Consider the following 17,530-nt stretch of genomic DNA (forward strand, 5'->3'; position numbering starts at 1 on the left):
GCACAGGGTAAGCCCTCAATGAATATTTATAATTAATTATATTAAAATAAAAACAGGTATTGAATAACAATCAAATATTTGGCCAATAATTTTCACTGGGAAAGGCTGAAAGGAGGTAGGAGAATAGAAACAAACAGAAGCACATACATGTATTTTTAAATTAGTTTAATTTTTTTTCTTATTTGGGGGAAACAAATTCATAGACCAGTGCAGGTGGGTTTGACTTCTGGGAAGAGGTCCAGATGCATGGCTGTGACTTCCTCACCGGTGGATTATCTCTGTCACCCAGACTGGAGGGACACAGGCTGCCTGTGACTGATGCCGACCATGCCTATCAATAGACGATGTGAAGAGATAAGAGTGTCAGGACCATGTCATAGCTAAGCAAAGACAAATTCCTTGAAATCTCACAAAAGAATGACCCCAAAATACCAGGATGACTTATTCTGGAGAGGATCCCCTGAGATATTAATTAAAAATATAGATTTATAGAATTTTATGGGAGTAGTCTGAGAGGATGAAGCTCTGCAAATCTGGATTTCAAACAAATTCTTTTTTTTTTTTTTTTTTTTTTTTTTGCATTTTTAATTTCTTTAGGGCATTCTGCCTGAATTTGAGACTCAATCCTGCAGTTCAAGTTGAACACCACTGCCTCCTGGTGGCCATTGATCCAAATTACAGGCCATTCCCTGGTATTATTAGCATTGAAAAATTTTAAGAGACCATTAAGTCCCAGTTAAATGAGGGAAGTCACCTCCACCATCTCCTACTCATAGGAAGATTTTTGAGAGCTCATGTAGAGTCTGTATAACTTGGACCCTGAGAGACACAACCTCTTATTTTAATTCATTTTTCTTGAAAGTAGACCTTATCTCTTGAGTCTCTCCAGCTATAAACTCTCACTGCAAGCGACTAGTTTGTATAACAGAAGAAACCATGTTCATTTATGTACAATGAACCCCTGGAAGCTCTTCTGGCAGAGAGCTGAGAGAAGCGGAGTCTTAGTAAAGTGATAGCTGCCTGGATTCATTCATTTTGCCTGTCAGGCTCTACATTTGCCCTTGAAGGGGGAGTGAGCAAAAGGAGTTGGTGTCCAGGAAGTTTTGTCTTTCCATTTTCAGAACATCTGGGAGCTTTTTTATTGAAGGTTGTTTTCTAAACATTTGAACTGGAATTGTCTTTGCTGAGCTCAAATTCTTTTCTGTTTACCTTGGTCATGAGACATGGCCACACACAGGCAAAGTGCAAGCAGACGCAGGTGCTGCGTGTTTAAGTGTAACTGCACCTCACAGTGAATGATGGCATCCAGGCTTGTGTTACTAGGAGTCAGCAAGGAGCCAACCCTGGCATCACAGGACTTTGAAATAGGGCATTCACTCCACTCAGTCCCTGTGTGGCATGTCCTCCGCAACGCAGCCTGGAAGAGTTCATGATGGTTTACAACCAAAGATTGTATGTTCCTCATGAAAAAAACCAAACAAACATATGTTAACAAGGAGGATGCTCATAAATTGGTCATTCATAGCTATCTGATTATTTGGTGTTCTTACAGCCTCTGCAAAAAGACTTCTGATGATGGATTTGTACAGTGATGTCTTAAAACATTTAAAAAATTATTATTGAGGTGAAACTTGCATAACATAAAGCCAGCCGTTTCAACGTGAACAATTGTTAGCATTCTATATACACACGGGGTTCTGCAACCACCACCTCTAGTTCTAAGTAATTGGAGTGGGGTTGCCTTGCTCCAGAAGAAACCCCATTCTCGCAACGCAGTTGGCCCACAACGTTTCTGAATGTCACATGGAGAGAATCTCAAGAAGCTACAGAAGTGTTTACACTGATGCCGAAGCTCTTTTAGTCAGTGGCAAGGAGTTTATAATCAGGATTTAAAGAGTTCTTATATGATGCCTTCAGAATTGCAGTTAAGCTATGGACACTGATGAAAAAAGAATTCAGCTGTGTCAAGGACAGCCACGGGCTTTGATGATACAACACATTCCTTTGCAAACAGAAAAGCCAACAAAAATGTGGGCAATGAGTCTGTGGGTTTCTTTATATGCATTTTATTTGCAAACACTAGAGTTACTAATGCAAATTAATGGGAAGATGTCTAGACAAGCATGGCATGCCCTCCCATGTGAGGTATAAAAAGCCCCGTACAGGAGGAGATCTTCATTCCCACTCAGGTACCTTGCTCTTTGTAACCTATTCAAATCCTCCTCTACTCCTGCCACCATGACTCGTTTCTTCTGCTGCGGAAGCTACTTCCCCGGCTATCCTTGCTATGGAACCAACTTCCACAGGACCTTCAGAGCCAGCCCTCTGAACTGCGTCATACCCCTGGGCTCTCCCCTGAACTATGGTTATGGATGCAATGGCTACGGCTCCCTGGGCTACAGCTTTGGCGGCAGCAATGCCAGCAACCTGTGTTGTGGCTACGGTGGCAGCTGCTGCCGGCCATGGGGCTCGGGCTCTGGCTTTGGCTATAGCACCTACTGAGGGACCCAGGGCTCCAGGAGACTGCAGGACTCAGAACCATGTGAAGAATGATGACTGTCCTCCTGCCTCCAGATGTGCTCAGGAGATGCATCTTCCACCTTCTTGCTGACTTCTTACAGAGATCTGGCTGTTGCTGATGCTGGATGAGTTACCCAGGCATCACCCAGGCATCAAATACTGGACTGATACTTACCTACAGCTTGAGAAAGCAAGGTGTATTCCTTTGACACACCTGAATTTCAGCAGTGAAGCAAGTGGCTTGTCTCTTCTGGTTGTTCTGCTCATGTATTATTAAGTCTTATGCCAACATCTGTGCATCAGAGTGGGTGTGGGTAGGAAGGGCTCTGCTGTCAGTCTCTTAATAAATCTAACTTGTTCAGCCCAAATATTTTTGTTTTATTTTTTTATTGATTGATTTTTAGAGAGAGAGGATGTGGGGGGGGAGAGAGAGAGAGAGAGAGAGAAACACCAATTTGTTGTTCCACTTATTTATGCACTCATTGGTTGACCCCTGTGTGTGCTCTGACTGGGGATTGAACACTCACAACCTTGCCGTACTGGGGATGATGCTTTAACCAACTGAACTACTGGGCCAGGGCGTTCTGTTTGTTTCTTTTACTGTGCTTTCATGCTTTTAAACTCATCAACTGATTTCTACCTGTCATGGTCAACTCTTACCAAACCTTATTCTCATTTCAGACTATACATAAAAGCAGGGTGATGCCTCACATTTTGTCCCTTTATTTTGAGATTTCAATTTTTAAAAGTTTCATTAAAATGTCCTAAATTTAACCCAAATGTCCTGTAATTGTTAGAGTTTGTCTATGCTGATTATGTATAGGAGCATTTTTTTTTTTTTTTAAGCTGTTGAACGCTGCAAACCTTTCTTTCCTCCTTTCATTTGTGACAATTCCGTTTTGGTTCTTCCCCCTGTTCCCCTGTTTACAGAACTCAGCTCTAGAGAGCTTTGAACCCTACGGACTGTTGGAAGCATGTCAACCCCATGCGCTTAGTTATGAATCTCTGTCTTTAGGAGTTTCTAAGATCTGGTCAATAAAGAGAAGACAACAGCTAAAACCACATACTATTCCCCTGTTTGTGGTTGGTGGGTTTTATGTTTCTCACCCTCTTTACCTCTGGGTATAGATGTAGCTGCATTAAACATGAATTTTTTATTCTTTGAAATGACAGTTGCCATCAGGAGCACTTGAAATGATATGCAGTCTGCATTTAAAAAGTGGTTTTTGTTTTGCTCACTGAGACATCTCTGATTTATTGAAGCCAAATACTTTTTGTTAGAATTAAGACTAATTCATTCATGTGTTAAATATTTATTGCACCCTACATGCTTCAGAGAAGATGCTCAGGAATTGTTCATTGACTTGTTAACTCTCTGTTTTATGGGTGCAAACATTGTACAGGCCAATGTAAAGCTCATTTAGGTATGTGTGAAGTATTGTTGGGCTCTGGACACCATGTTACAAATTTTGTGCCTGTAAAAACCTACAACAGAGATTCCACCTGAGAAGCTGACTTTCCTCAAGAGGGACTTACTCAGCAGACACTCAATAAGTGGCGACAATACTAAGCATTGCCCTAAGATTTTGGGACAGAGACATAAATAATCCTTGCTCTCAGAAGTTAAATGCACTGAATTTAATAGTTGAAGGACACTTAATAGACTTTTATTTTATGCCAATCAATGTGATATAAATGATTATCCAGAGAGAAATATTCCTTAGTCATTTTCTTCTGAGGACTCAAAATAAAAGACAGCCTATAATAAAACCTATGTATCTATGTCTATCTATCTATTATCTATCTATCTATCTATCTATCTATCTATCTATCTATCTATCTATCTATCTATCTATCATCTATCATCTGTCTCTGTCTATGATCCCACTTACCCCAAGAACAAGAAAAGTGTAATTATTAAAATGAGAAAATTCAATATTAATATAACACTATTATCTAATCTTCAGCGCATACTTCAGTTTTGTCAGCCCCAAGTTGTAGCTACACCCCCCCCCCCCAAGATACATATATTCACAGCGTAAACAGCGTTGGAGACTTGCATAGAAGGGAAGTTTGGGATGCCAACAGGGGGTAAGGGTTCCACATCATGACAGGTGTGGCTGTGCCAGAGGGAGTGAGGGGGGCTGTCTGAGGATGAAGAGCGCTCTCACTGACAGACACCCAACACAGCAGAAGCCGGATCTGTTTGTGGGACATTCAGGGACATCGTGTACTGAGCCAGGGATCTGGGCTCTCTGCCGACCTTGAGAGTCCAGATATTGTCACCATTTACTGTCTGTTCTGAATACATAATTCTTTTTGTTGTCAATTAGATAATCTTTTTACATTGACTTAATTTCACAATTGCATACAAGTTGCTGTAACAGTGTACAGTCCTCATGCCCGATTTATTAAATGTTTACATTTTGCACCACTTACTCTATTTCTATATATTATATATTTCTTTATAGAAATAATACATTTATTATTTCTGTATATGCAATACTATTTATGCATGTAGTAATCATAATATAGACACAGCATTTGCATAGTCAAATCTACTCCAGAATGACTTGCAGGTATTATACCCATTTACCCTAATAATACTACTATTCCCTAATCCAGGCTGCATACTCAAATTTAATCAATTGTCCCAGTAATGTCTCTTGTAGTTATGAGACCCCTGCTTCAGGACCTCATCCAGTACCAGGTATGTCTCTCTAGTCTCTTCTAACCTGCACATTTTCTCAGCCTTTTTGTCTCGATCTCATCTGATTTGAAGAAGGTAGCCAATTATTTATAAAATGTCCCTCGATCTAGGTTTCTCTAACTTGTGTCATAATTAGATTCATATTAAACATTTTTTTATACACATGCCATAAAAGAGAGAAGCTGTATTCCTTATAGTGCACCATTACAGGAGGTCCAATATGTTGGTTTATGTAAATATGGTCCATGTTATCTTTGATCGCTTGATGACACTGGTGTTTTTTCCAAGTTTCTTGCCTGTCAAGTTGCTATTTCTGCCTTAGCAATTAATAATCTGTGTTTGATACTTTGGCAAAATGTAAACTATCTTATTTCTTTTCCAGGTTTCAACCACTGATTTTAGGATCCACTCACAATTCTCTAATTTTATAAATTCTTTTACATTTCTTAGTTGGCATTCTACTATCAGAAAGGAACTTCTCTTACCCCCATCCATTATTTTTTATTTTTTTTAAGGTTTTATTTATTCATTTTAGAGAGGGGAGAGAGAGAAAGAGATGGGGGGGGGCAGGAAGCATCAACTCCCACATGTGCCTTGACCAGACAAGCCCGGAGTTTTGAACCGACGACTTCAGTGTTCCAGGTCTACCCCCTACTCACTGCGCCACCACAGGTCAGGCACCCCCATCCATTTTCATGTGAGCACAGTTATATGTATCAGTGTTCCTGTCACTATGAACTTGTGGATCCTTCTTTTTCTCAATATGTTATATCCATTAATGTTATTAACTGTGATGCTCACATTATCCCAGATTTGGACCATGGGAACATCCTGGCTCTTATGTCCTTTAGAAGTAACCCCCATAGCATTTGATTTATTTCTTACTTTCTGGCTCAACAAGATAGCTCAGGCTCATCTTGAATTTTCTTCATCAAGCCTGGACTCAGTGATGTCTCTTGGGAGCCCAAAGTCCTGAATGGGAGGACTGGTGCTTAGAATCTGGGAGGTGGGTGTTCAGTGTGCTCACTGTGTGGGACCAGGGCCGTACACCCTCATTCCTATCCTATCGCCTGCTACACCTGTTATCACTACCATTGTCAGCCATTCTTTCACAGTTAGTACGCCACATGAAGAAGCTGCACAGGAGCTCTGTGTACAGGGACAGTTAACCCACCGGCGGAATTCAAGGTAGTGTGGAGAAGGGCTGGTTGACTTTTAGGCTCAGTCCTCAAGGGCCAGACTGTATGGTCATTTGCTTTAAATTCGAGGGACAACACTCATATTGCCTGTTCTTGCACTAGATACTCAGCAACACCCCTTAACTCTTTCTCGGCCCCAATCCTGGTGTTTTTCTTAGTGTTGTGAGTCCCGCTTCTCCAGGGATTTGAAGGGAAGGCTGGCTCCCTCTTGCCTTGCAGCCTCTCCTCTCACAGTTCTGCTTGGCTTCCTCCTTCTGTCTCTTTTCTCTCCTTTTCCTTGTTCAGAAATTTAGCCAATCTCTCCTCCACTGAGATTGCCCCTCCAATCCTCTCTGTTGTGGTTTCACTATAATTTTGTGGGTTCTTGGGGAGGGAAAGGAAAAATCTGTATGTCTTTTGCCACCTTGAACCCCCAAAATGGAAACACCTTAAAGAAGAACAAGGTGAGATCACGTATAGCAACAACTAACTGTCTCTATCTCCTACAGGGACTGCGACAGACACAGCAATAGATAATCTCACTCTTTGTTTGTATAACAGTGTTTTGAGGTAGGTTTCATTTTCTTTCATATCACTGAAGAGGAAGCCAGTATTGAAAAATTCAATCATTTGTTTGAGGCTGTATAATGTTATTTGTACAGAAAGTTTCCAAGAACTAGTGAAGCAAGGATATGCTGACTCTAGGTTGGTCCCTTCACTCTAAAACCAGGGGTGCATCTTTGCTTAATGTCACTTGCCAGGCCATTAATAATTGTAGCTTTGGTCATGAGGTCATTTACATTTTACATCATACTTCCATAGCATTTTATCTGAGTCTGACAACTAGTTTTAGAGGTAATGATCATGAGGAAATGGATGGAAATTAAGTAATTTTCCCACATGGGCAGATAGATGTTGGCCAGGTAAGAAGACTGACAGACACCTGAGCCCAAGTATTGAGCTGAGGTCTTCTGATTCCATCCGTGCTCTTTGTTCTCCCTCAGGTAACAGAAGCCAAAGTTTCATGCTGTGTTTGCCCATGGACCCGAACTGAGGTCATCAAGATCCTCCAGTATTTTCATAGGCTTGCCCTATACATTTTAATAATTCTTAGTTGCCATACTTGACCTTGACATTGACACCAGTCCCTTTGATTGTCCCACCTCGCCATCTCTAAGAAATGGCAGCAGATTTTCAGTCCCAACTTCTGCCCCAGTTCATACTTGGCTTCCTACCCCAGTGGCTCACCTGGTCTGCCAGGCAGTCCCCAGCCATTGCCCATAGGGCAGACCGTGAGCATCTCTCGAAATACAAATCCTGTCCTACAGCTCTCTTTCACCGAGGCTTTGGTTATTCTGTGGTTGCTTACAGAAATCAAGATACAGAGCCACGTGTGGTTCATAGAACTACCAATTTCTCTCATCTTGTTTTCTGTGTCTCCACACCACGTTTCTCTCTGGGGATGGGACTTCCCACAGTTCTTGGCTGCTGTCTGCCTTATTCATCTCCTGAACTATAGACCCTCCCCAAGGCCTTCCTGTCCCATGGAGCACCCTGGTTTCAGGTGATGAGCTTCATTTCTTTTAATTTATATATTTATTTGAAAGAGAGAGAGAAAGAGAGAGAGGAAGGGAGAGAGGTGAGAAGCATCAACTTGCAGTTGCTTCACTTTATTTGTTCATTGATTGCTTTCTCATATGTATTTTGACAGGTGGAGCGGCAGAGTGGGGAGCTCCAGCTGAGCTAGTGACCCCTTGCTCAAGCCAGTGACCTTTAGGCTCAAGTCAGTGACCATGGGATTATGTTGATAATCCCATGAAAGTGCTTTATTACTTTAATATCATAATGTTCACACTGCACTGCCAAAGCTCTCTGACCAAGACCCTCAGGAATACACCTGCCGTCAACCAAAGTGTGTTTTGTGAACTAGTTGCAACAGCGTGGACCATGCAATATGAGAGGGCGCAGGCTGTCTCAGTAAGAGGGTGCTGGTTCTAGGGCTTGAGCTTGAATTAGTTGATTTTGGAGAGGATTAAAAAAGGCAGGGGTCTCTTCTGGACAGGGTACTGTCTGTAATACATTTCTACAAACTCAGTGGCTTAGATCAGCCACATATTCATTCTCTTACAATTTTGGAGGTTAGGAGTTTAAAGTGGGAGCTCTGGGTCCTGGGCTCAGAGCGAGGCTTTGGTAGACTGCACTGCTGAGGAGGCTCTGCAGGGACTCTTTGTCCTTCCTTGTCCCCGTTCTCAAGCCCCCCTCCCCCACGTGTGTCCCAGTCCTTCCTCTTATAAGGTGACCAGTCATCTTCCTTTAGGGAGGACAGTCCTTCTTTTTAAGTTCCGTCCTCCCTCGAAAACTGTGCTCCTACATGTCCTCCTTTTTGATATTAAAAGACTAATCTGTAAATGTCCGTATTCAATCGATGCAGAGTCGATCCATTGCATGTGATGTGACGTATTTGTATCTAATACGTACTTTTTTCTTACAATTATTATTAAAAATTAATAGGCATGTAAGCATAATTACAATATATAATATTACAAATGTTTTATTATGCATTTATCATATTATAGTGTATTATTGTTGCAATGAATAAAATGTTTCTTTTATTTACGGTATCATTTTCTTTAATTTTTTTTGGTCCTTTTCATTGTAAAAAAGTTGGTCACCTTATCTTCAAAGACAGCAGCATGGCATCTCCAAATCTCTCTGCCTGATTTGAATTTCAACCCTCCTGACTAAGTGTTTTACTTTAAGGACCCTTTTGATCACACTGGCCCCGTGCAGATAATCCAGGATTCCCCCCTCCCCCAGGGCCAGGAGACTAGCCGCCTTAATTGGTAATCTGACATAGTCACAGGTCCTGAAGCTTTGAATGGTGACGTTTTTGGAGGGCCATATTCTGCCTCTCACAGGTACTCTCAGGAAGTGTGCCTTGTTCAGGCGTTGGGCGTTTCAACAGTGTTTTTAGGAGGTGGAGTCACGTCAACTGTCTCTGGCAAAGAGGTGGCCGTCACTGAGGTGGTGTTTGGACATTTCTATGGTTTGAACAGAGCTCTTGTTTTCACCCACTCTCAGACAGGATCGCACGTGGTCTTGTTCTGTCTCCATCTGTCATCAACCGACCCCCTCTGGTGCTACGTTTGGGAGGTGGTGGATGGGAAGGAGGGGACATTCTGTCTTACCATCAGGGCTGCTGTGTAGCTTTCTCACCCTCATCAACCGACAGGCCCGATTCCCTCCCTGTAATGTGCATGCTGGAAGTCCCTCAGGACTGGACCGTGCCGCAGTCAATAGTTTATCCCCTGTGCTGTCCCCCAGATGCCTGAAAAACTTTTGTTGCCTTATATAATTGTGTAAAACCTAAGAGAAAAGCCTAGTCCCTTGCTACTTAAATATACTGTTAGAGGACAAGAAACACAGGCATCACCTGGGAGCGTGTTCAAGATAAAGCATCATGGGCCCCTCCTCTGCCAAATGACACTTGGCCCTTGGACAAGATTCTCGGGTGACTGATGCGCTTGTAAAGTCTGTGCCCTGGCCCAGACCGGTGATTCTCGTGCCAAAGGAAGTAGAACAGGAATGTATCTCATCTCGATTTTTAAAGAGCTGATGAAATGGGCCCTGGCTGGATAGCGACATTGGTTAGAGCATCATTCTGACACATAAAGGTTGCAGGTTCAATCCCCTGTCAGTGCACCTATAGCAACAGATTAATGTTTCTCTTTCTCTCTCTCCCTTCTCTTTCTCAATACAAAAAATAAAAAAGAGAGGGAGTTGGTGAAATGGTATTATTTTCAGCAGAAAAGGAAAAGGTTTTTAAAAATGATTTTCCCTTCCCTCTACTTTTTGTTCTACTTTTTATTGCTATTTACAGGAAAACGATTTTTATTACTCTTTCATTTCTACTGAAGATTGAGGGAAAGCACTTAAAGTTGTAAAGGTGGGGTTCTATCAGATGGGTGCAAGTGTTCTTTGCGTCTAAGGCCTGTCAGACAGGAACCTCTTGGGATCTTTGATGGAAGTCCTGAATGCATTGGTTATAGTTGCCTTTAAATATACCCTGTTATTTCTTAGACAGCATATCGGTCCCAGCGATTTGCCTCTGAGGCTCCTGACATCGTCTTTGACAGTGGTATTTGTACTCCTGTGCCCTGGTACCTTTTCTTCCTTTCCACTGTCCTTCCCTTTCAGTATTCTGCTTTACAAGTGGGCCTCATCATTTCCATCTGGAAGTTTCTACATTCAAGGCACATCATCACCACTGTGGAATTTTCAGGACATCCCTAATGAGCAGCTGTAAATTTTAAGAAAAAGGAGTATAGGGGACAGGGGTCCTCATTCTTTTTTTTTTTTTCTTTTTCTTTTTTTAAAGGTTGGACGCAGGAGGGAAGGAGGGAGAGAGTTAGGGGGAGGGGGAGGAGCACAGAGAAAACTAGATAGAGGGTGACGGAGGACAATCTGACTCTGGGTGAGGGGTATGCAACATAATTTAATGACAAGATAACCTAGACATATTTTCTTTGAATATATGTACCCTGAATTATTAATGTCATCCCATTAACATTAATAAAAATTTATAAAAAAAAAAAAAGGTTTTTTTAAAATTTATTTTATTTTTTTCCCTTTTTTAAAATTTATTCATTTCAGAGAGGAGAGGGAGAGACAGAGAGAGAGGAGAGACAGAGAGAGAGAAAGGGAGGAGGAGCTGGAAGCATCAACTCCCATATGTGCCTTGACCAGGCAAGCCCAGGGTTTCGAACTGGCGACCTCAGCATTTCCAGGTCGACACTTTATCCACTGCGCCACCACAGGTCAGGCTGGTCCTCATTCTTAAATTAAAGTTTATTTATTTTTATATTGAGTTAATGGTCAGCAAAGACTTTGGAGACATGATGCTTCCAGCAGACTGAGCTTGCCACCATTTGTGACTTGGCAGTAACACGAAACTTTGTTTTTAAGGTCATCAGAAGGACATGATCTCAAGCCTTCCAAAGGGCAACCAAAGAGTGAAGACTCATCCCTGCGTCTGCCTCTGCACTGAGAGGGCATGAGACCATTATTTCTTGTTCTCTACTCTTTCAACAGCTGTGCTGGGCTTTAAATATATACACAATTTCAGTTCCCGGCCCAGTGCTCCCTCTGTCACACGGAGTAGATCTCTGCTCCTCCGTTTTTCATCACTATGAGCAAAAAGTGACCTTGATACTCATCTGTGACTCAGGGCTTGCAGCAACCCCCCCCAAAACCCCCCAAAACCCACGCACCTTCCTTGGGGTTACTTTTTCATGTTGTTTGTGAAACACAGATGAGGAGTCGGGGAGCCTGCTATGAGGGCAGGCATTGTTGTGGTGTCATATTGTCTTTTAAGGAAACCACACGGGTTCCACATCAAATAGCCCTGTTGGTAATTAGGAGCTTGCTCTGATAATTAACCAGGAAGCCTCACAAACATGGCGTAGCCCTAAAAGCGCTGAGAAAGCAAATTATTGAGATTGTGCATGTCACATTAGCCCTGAGACCTGGTTAGCAAGTTCTGGCCTGTGATGTCTTTGGGTAGAGTGTCTGCACGTGAGCTTGCCTTAAGACTGGCATTTTTCACTTTGGCTTTGTTGACATTTTGGGATAGATAGATGTGTGTGTGTGCGTGTGTGTAGAAGGGTGTTGTTCTATACCTTATGTTTGGCAGCATCCCTGGCCTCTCTATACCCATTAGAGGTTACCCAGCATCCTCCAGTCATGACAAACAAAAATGTCTCCAGACATTGTCAAATGTCCCCTGGGGCATAAAGTTGCCCATGACAATGTTGCATTCCCTCTGGTTATTAAACCCGGCTAAGAAGGTGTCCACTTTCCCTCTGCAGTATTATGTACATTCATCTCATTTTAAGTTTTGTGTGTGCTTTTTTTTTTAAAAGATGACACCTCTTCAGACAGCTTACCATAATACACTGCTGATTTCTCAAATGGGATGACCAAAGCACCAACTTTCCTGGGATGCCTGGGCAGCTTATGTGCAATGCAGATTCCTTGGCCCCCACCCCGGTCCTAGCGACTCAGACCTGAAGCTCAGGAATATGCATTTAAGCAAGGACCCCAAATGATTCTTGTACAGACTAAACTTCTGAAGTGATTGTGGAGATTTCAACCTTTCTCTCCTTTGATTCCATCACTACATTTCGTTTTTTAAGGGATGGCAGCTGGGAGCCCATGTGGGTGTCTGAGCAGGGGCGGGGATACAGTGGGCAGAAGAGCTCTCCGTAGCTGCATACTGAACTGGCCAAGTTCCAATGAGAGCAGACGGCTGTATAATGTTGGCTCATCAGTGAGGTTGATGTTCAACACATACAATGGCTAAGGGGGTGCGTCCGGGGAAGTCAATTTACTTTATTTCATGATTGAATGACTTGGGGCCCGGAAAAGTGATCTTCTTCAATTCTCAGAGTGAGTGGCCAAGCCTGGTTTAGAATTTTCATTCATTCTTTTATTCATCCAACTGATACGTACTGAAAACCTACGTTGTGCTCAGTAGTAAGCAAGGCACAGAGGCATCAGAGCTGATTGGAGGTGTCATGTTTGCTCTCTTGGACACAGGCGTGCTAGGGAGGCAGACGTCTGTCACACAGGCAGCGGTGAAAGGAGCTACAGTGTGAGGCAGGTGCTGGCCTTGCTGCGTCATACTAGAGGTGGACTTTAGCTAATACAGTCAGGGGGTTGAGGGTCACAAAGACCTCCCAATGGAAGTGCTAAGCTGGTATCTGAAGGCGGGTCAGCACGAAGGAAGAGAGATAAGAAAAGATAATGTTATGTGGAGCCCACAGTGCGTGTCTAGGCTTGAGCATGAGAAGAAGCAGGATGTGTTCAAAGACGCGCAAGTCAGTCAGGGAGGCTTCCGCAGAGTAAGTGGGGGGCTTTTCGTTCAGTTTAAAGATTAAAAAATAGTATTTTTTACCCTACAAGCAATGAGACACTTATTGAAATATTTTTAACTTGTGTCTGCATTTGTGTGTGTGTGTGATTTATAACCAGATATGCTTTTTGTGAGCATGTTGGCTGTAGGAAGCAGATTGTAGGAGGGAGATGGCACTTGGCTAGTTTCGAAGCCACTGGCAGGATAGGTACATACATCAGTAGCTTGAGTTAGGTAGTGTGGCAGGCTGAATAAGGGGCCCACAAAGCTGTTCACTGTGAATATGTTGCTTACGTGGGAAAAGGGACCTAGCAGATGTGTTTAAGGGAATGGTCCCGATGTAGGAAGACTGCCCTGGATTATTCGGGTGGGCCTCATGTGATTGCACGAGTCTCCACAAGAAAGACACGGGTGTCAGAGTCAGGGGGAGGAGATGTGATCACAGAAGCAAGAGACTGGAGGGATGCTAGTCCATGAACACAGGATGCAAAGAAACTGAGAAAGGCCAGGAAGCAGGCACTCCCCTCAGATCTGCCTGAAGGAACCAGCCCTGCCCACACCCTGATCTCAGACTCCTGACCACTGCCACTGTCCGCCAGTAAATCTGGGCTATTCCAAGTCACCAGGTCTGTGCCGATTTGCAGTTTTAAAGTTTTTAAAAGTCATTCTATTTTAATTTTTATTCACCATTACTACTCAGATACAAAGCTGGGTATTTTGCCCTGAAGGGCAAAGCTAGTATCTTAGATGGTAGGCAGGTGGGAGAGAAACTTATTTAAATGAAGCCTCTTAATTGATCTTTGGCTTTAAATCAAATCTTTATCCTTTTATCCTATATAATGCCATTTTTTTTGTTTAATTTTTCTTTTCTCCAAATGTTACCAGTTTTCTATGAGTTAGAGCAAGGTGATGACAGTAGTAATACAATGTAAATCTTATATGATTTTTAGTGAAGGGTTTGCTGTTGAATATTTTTTTTCCTCGTATTTGTGAAGCTAATGTGAATTCCCTGGCATCACTTAGTGATAAGTCACATGATATGTTTGCATTTTAAAGGCTGAGTCACTCTGGGTGGCCCTGCAGCTTTGTTCCTAAGGGAGGATGGTAGGCCATTGTCCCATTTATTTCCAGAAATGCCTCCTGCTATAATTAACCAATTAGTGGTTAGAATGCTGGCATTGTTTTGTATTTTTCTAAGCTTCTTGCTGTGTGTGCCCTCGGATTCAACCTGTGATCTCTCTGGGCTACAAATTTAGCTGCTGCAACGGAGAGGGAAGTTACCCCTAAGGTCTAAAGTGAGACTTGGTGGTCAGGATGTGAAACGCAGCCATTCTGTGGCCTTTTCAGAGTGACTCCTGATAGTGCCATGCCCTTCTAGCTCTATGCTGTGCCCTCTGTTGCATTTTCTGTGTTTTTTGCTAAGTGCCATTCCAGGGACTCTCAGGGCAGGAATCTGGGGGTAATTTATTTGATCTTGCATGACCTAAATTAGTTTTGATCAGTCTCATTGCTCCTTTAATTCATACTTGAGAGCCTAACTTCTGTTTAGAGAGGAATGACTTTGGTCTCCCATCTTGGAGTGCCCGGTCATTACACGAGTAACATAATGTTGATTTAATATTGTTACCTTGCCCTTCTCACAAGATCATCAGATTTGACAGATAATTGGTTTCATTAGTCTCATAGAAAAAAAATACGCATTTTAAGGTAACATTTCCCATTCGTTTTCCTTTTTTTACATGGTTATTTTCAACATTTACTTGGGAAAGTATATCAGACCAACAAATCTTAGCTGTTTGACAATTCATTTCTAGGATCCATTCACAAATTCCATTTTTTATTTAACAAGATTATCAGTTCAGGCAGTGCTCTAGAAAGGTGATGTTAGAAGTAATTCAGGTGAGATCTCTAATTAAAATAAAATTAACCAGTTTTCTAAAGAGGGTAACTACAAGCAGTGATAAAACAAAAAACAAACAACTCCCCCCAAAAATCACAAAAGTAGTCTTTCCAAGAAGTCCTCTTGCATGTGTTGTGCTTACTGTCAAAGAGAGACTTCTTTAGTCAAATAATCCTAAGACCTCTATTTTGAGATGGACTCACAATGTATTTATGACTTCATTGATAAAACAGAATTCCAGCCATGTGTCCTTGCGGAGATTCAGAGAGCAAGGGGACTGACTTTCACTTCAGGACCTCAGTCTCTGTCTTGGTGTTGGCACCTTTCTACCCACACCTTGTTAGCCTCCAGCCTCTACTAGGGCCTGGAGCTTTGAAGTCGCTGCCATGGCTTTTGTAAGGGAAGGGACACGATCTGTGGGAAGGCATCCTACCCAGGAGAGCTGACTTAAGCACCTGTAAAGCCTCTTCCAACAAGAGTCAACTGCATTAATGAGCTTACCCGGGGATGCCAACTGGTGTCAAGAATGAAAATGAGGGCCTGTGCTCATGGCCACACCCCTAGGCCGGGGGTATATAGGGAGGCCAGCAGGGCCAGGGAACCATTACGCCCAGGACAGGCCTTCTCCTGCCACCTCGACCCTCCACGCACACAGCATGCACTGCGGTAACTTCTCCGGGGCCGCCTTTCCCGGCTGCTACTGGGGCAGCTACGGCTACCCCCTGGGCTACAGCGTGGGCTGCGGCTACGGAAGCACCTACTCGCCAGTGGGCTACGGCTGCGGATACGGCTACGCAGGCATGGGACCCTTCAGCTACCGCAGATACTGGCCCTACGCTCTCTACTGACCGCCCACTGCGCCTAGCCCAGCGCGCCCTCTCCACGTGGACCTGTGGGCACCCACCTGTGCGCTCTGTGCACTGCGCCCAGGATCCTGCAGAGGAAGATGAGAGCGCACCTGTTGCCACCAGTGGCTGCCTCAGGAGACGCGCTGGGACACTCTCAGACCCTGGACACACACACCTGAATTGATTTTGGGTTCTCCCCACCTTCACCTCACTTGTCCTGACAACATTGTGGGTGGGTCTGCCCAAGTGTCAATAAACTTGTTTGAATTGAGCACCGTATCCTCACCCGAGTGGAGTTTCCTTTCTGGGATGAGCCTGGCTTCTGTTGTCGGTTGAGTGGGGAGGTGCATGGGTTTGTTTTTTTCTCATGTGGGTGTTGGAAACAGGGAGAAATCAAATAACCTGTGATCGTGTGTGATAAGCAGGCAAGAGGGGAGCTGCTGGTGTTGAAAACACAAACAGCGTCTTAACCTTCCCTGAACCCGGTGACATCCACGTCCAACCCTGTGCCCAGGGTATGGCAACCGTCTTCAGGTGTCTTTCCTCACTTTGCCCACCCTGGGCTCCTTTTCAGGAAACCCTAACATCAGGCTCTTTCAGTTACTTCCATATTTGTGCAAACGAAATCCTCTGTGCTCCCTCCCCAGAGACTCCTGACTGTAGAATAAAACACCTTGCCTCCTACTTAAGGATTCTGAAGCATCAGGTAATAGAATAGAAATAGAGTCTGAGGTTGTTTTGGGAAAGAGATAAACCTTCTTAATTCAAACCACCCGAGATGTTTGCACGACGGCTTAGGAGCAGGAGGCTAGACACCATGATGGAAGGCTTCCTAATCTTTGTAGAATCAATACCAGGTAGAGTGCATTTCTCTTTTCAATGATACGAGCATCTTTCCACAGACCTGAAAAAAAAAAAGAGGTAATGATAATGAGGAAGTATTTCTGAAGCAATATCAGGCCCTTTTCTGTGCTCCTTTAGAAAAGAGAGCAGTATTTCTTTTACAAGCCAAATAAAAAATGTCGCAATCCTTCCCGATGAAAGCATCTTATGTGTAGGGACAGGAAGATTTAGCTTAGCTGCTCTCTTACTGAGTATCTGTGTGTGGTTGTACTGCATACAATTCACTGTGTAGCTAAAAATGTTAAGGAAGGCTGTTTGGAGAGTGCATTTTGGAAGAGAGTATTTCTTCCACCATGTACATCCAATGGTTGTCTTTTTTTTTTTTTAAATCACATCTGCCTGACCAGGCAGTGGCGCAGTGGATAGAGCGTTGAACTGGGATGTGGAGGACCCAGGTTCGAGACCCCGAGGTTGCTAGCTTGAGTGCAGGCTCATCTGGTTTGAGCAAAAGCTCACCAGCTTGGATCCAAGGTCGCTGGCTCAAGCAGGGGGTTACTCGGTCTGCTGAAGGCTCGCAGTCAAGGCACACATGAGAAAGCAATCAATGAACAATTAAGG

General features: G+C 43.3%; 2 protein-coding genes across 2 annotated transcripts; both read left to right on the forward strand.

The window, feature by feature from the left end:
• Nucleotides 1–2,193: 2,193 nt before the first annotated feature.
• On the forward strand, nucleotides 2,194–2,878 carry KRTAP7-1 (keratin associated protein 7-1). Its single transcript, XM_066365937.1, has one exon. The coding sequence runs from the start codon at nucleotides 2,239–2,241 to the stop codon at nucleotides 2,500–2,502; it is 264 nt and encodes an 87-aa protein (XP_066222034.1). The 5' UTR covers nucleotides 2,194–2,238; the 3' UTR covers nucleotides 2,503–2,878.
• A 12,963-nt stretch (nucleotides 2,879–15,841) lies between these two features.
• Nucleotides 15,842–16,340, forward strand: KRTAP8-1 (keratin associated protein 8-1). The gene has a single exon (XM_066365938.1). It carries the CDS (start codon nucleotides 15,878–15,880, stop codon nucleotides 16,067–16,069), a length of 192 nt encoding a protein of 63 aa, XP_066222035.1. The 5' UTR covers nucleotides 15,842–15,877; the 3' UTR covers nucleotides 16,070–16,340.
• The last annotated feature ends 1,190 nt before the right edge of the window (nucleotides 16,341–17,530 follow it).

This window comes from Saccopteryx leptura, chromosome 2 (genome assembly GCF_036850995.1).
Source record: "Saccopteryx leptura isolate mSacLep1 chromosome 2, mSacLep1_pri_phased_curated, whole genome shotgun sequence".
NCBI lineage: Eukaryota > Metazoa > Chordata > Mammalia > Chiroptera > Emballonuridae > Saccopteryx > Saccopteryx leptura.

What these genes read in the sequence shown, in the direction of transcription:
- KRTAP7-1 (XM_066365937.1), top strand. Translation starts at nt 2,239, where the DNA reads ATGACTCGTTTCTTCTGCTGCGGAAGCTACTTCCCCGGCTATCCTTGC.
- KRTAP8-1 (XM_066365938.1), top strand. Translation starts at nt 15,878, where the DNA reads ATGCACTGCGGTAACTTCTCCGGGGCCGCCTTTCCCGGCTGCTACTGG.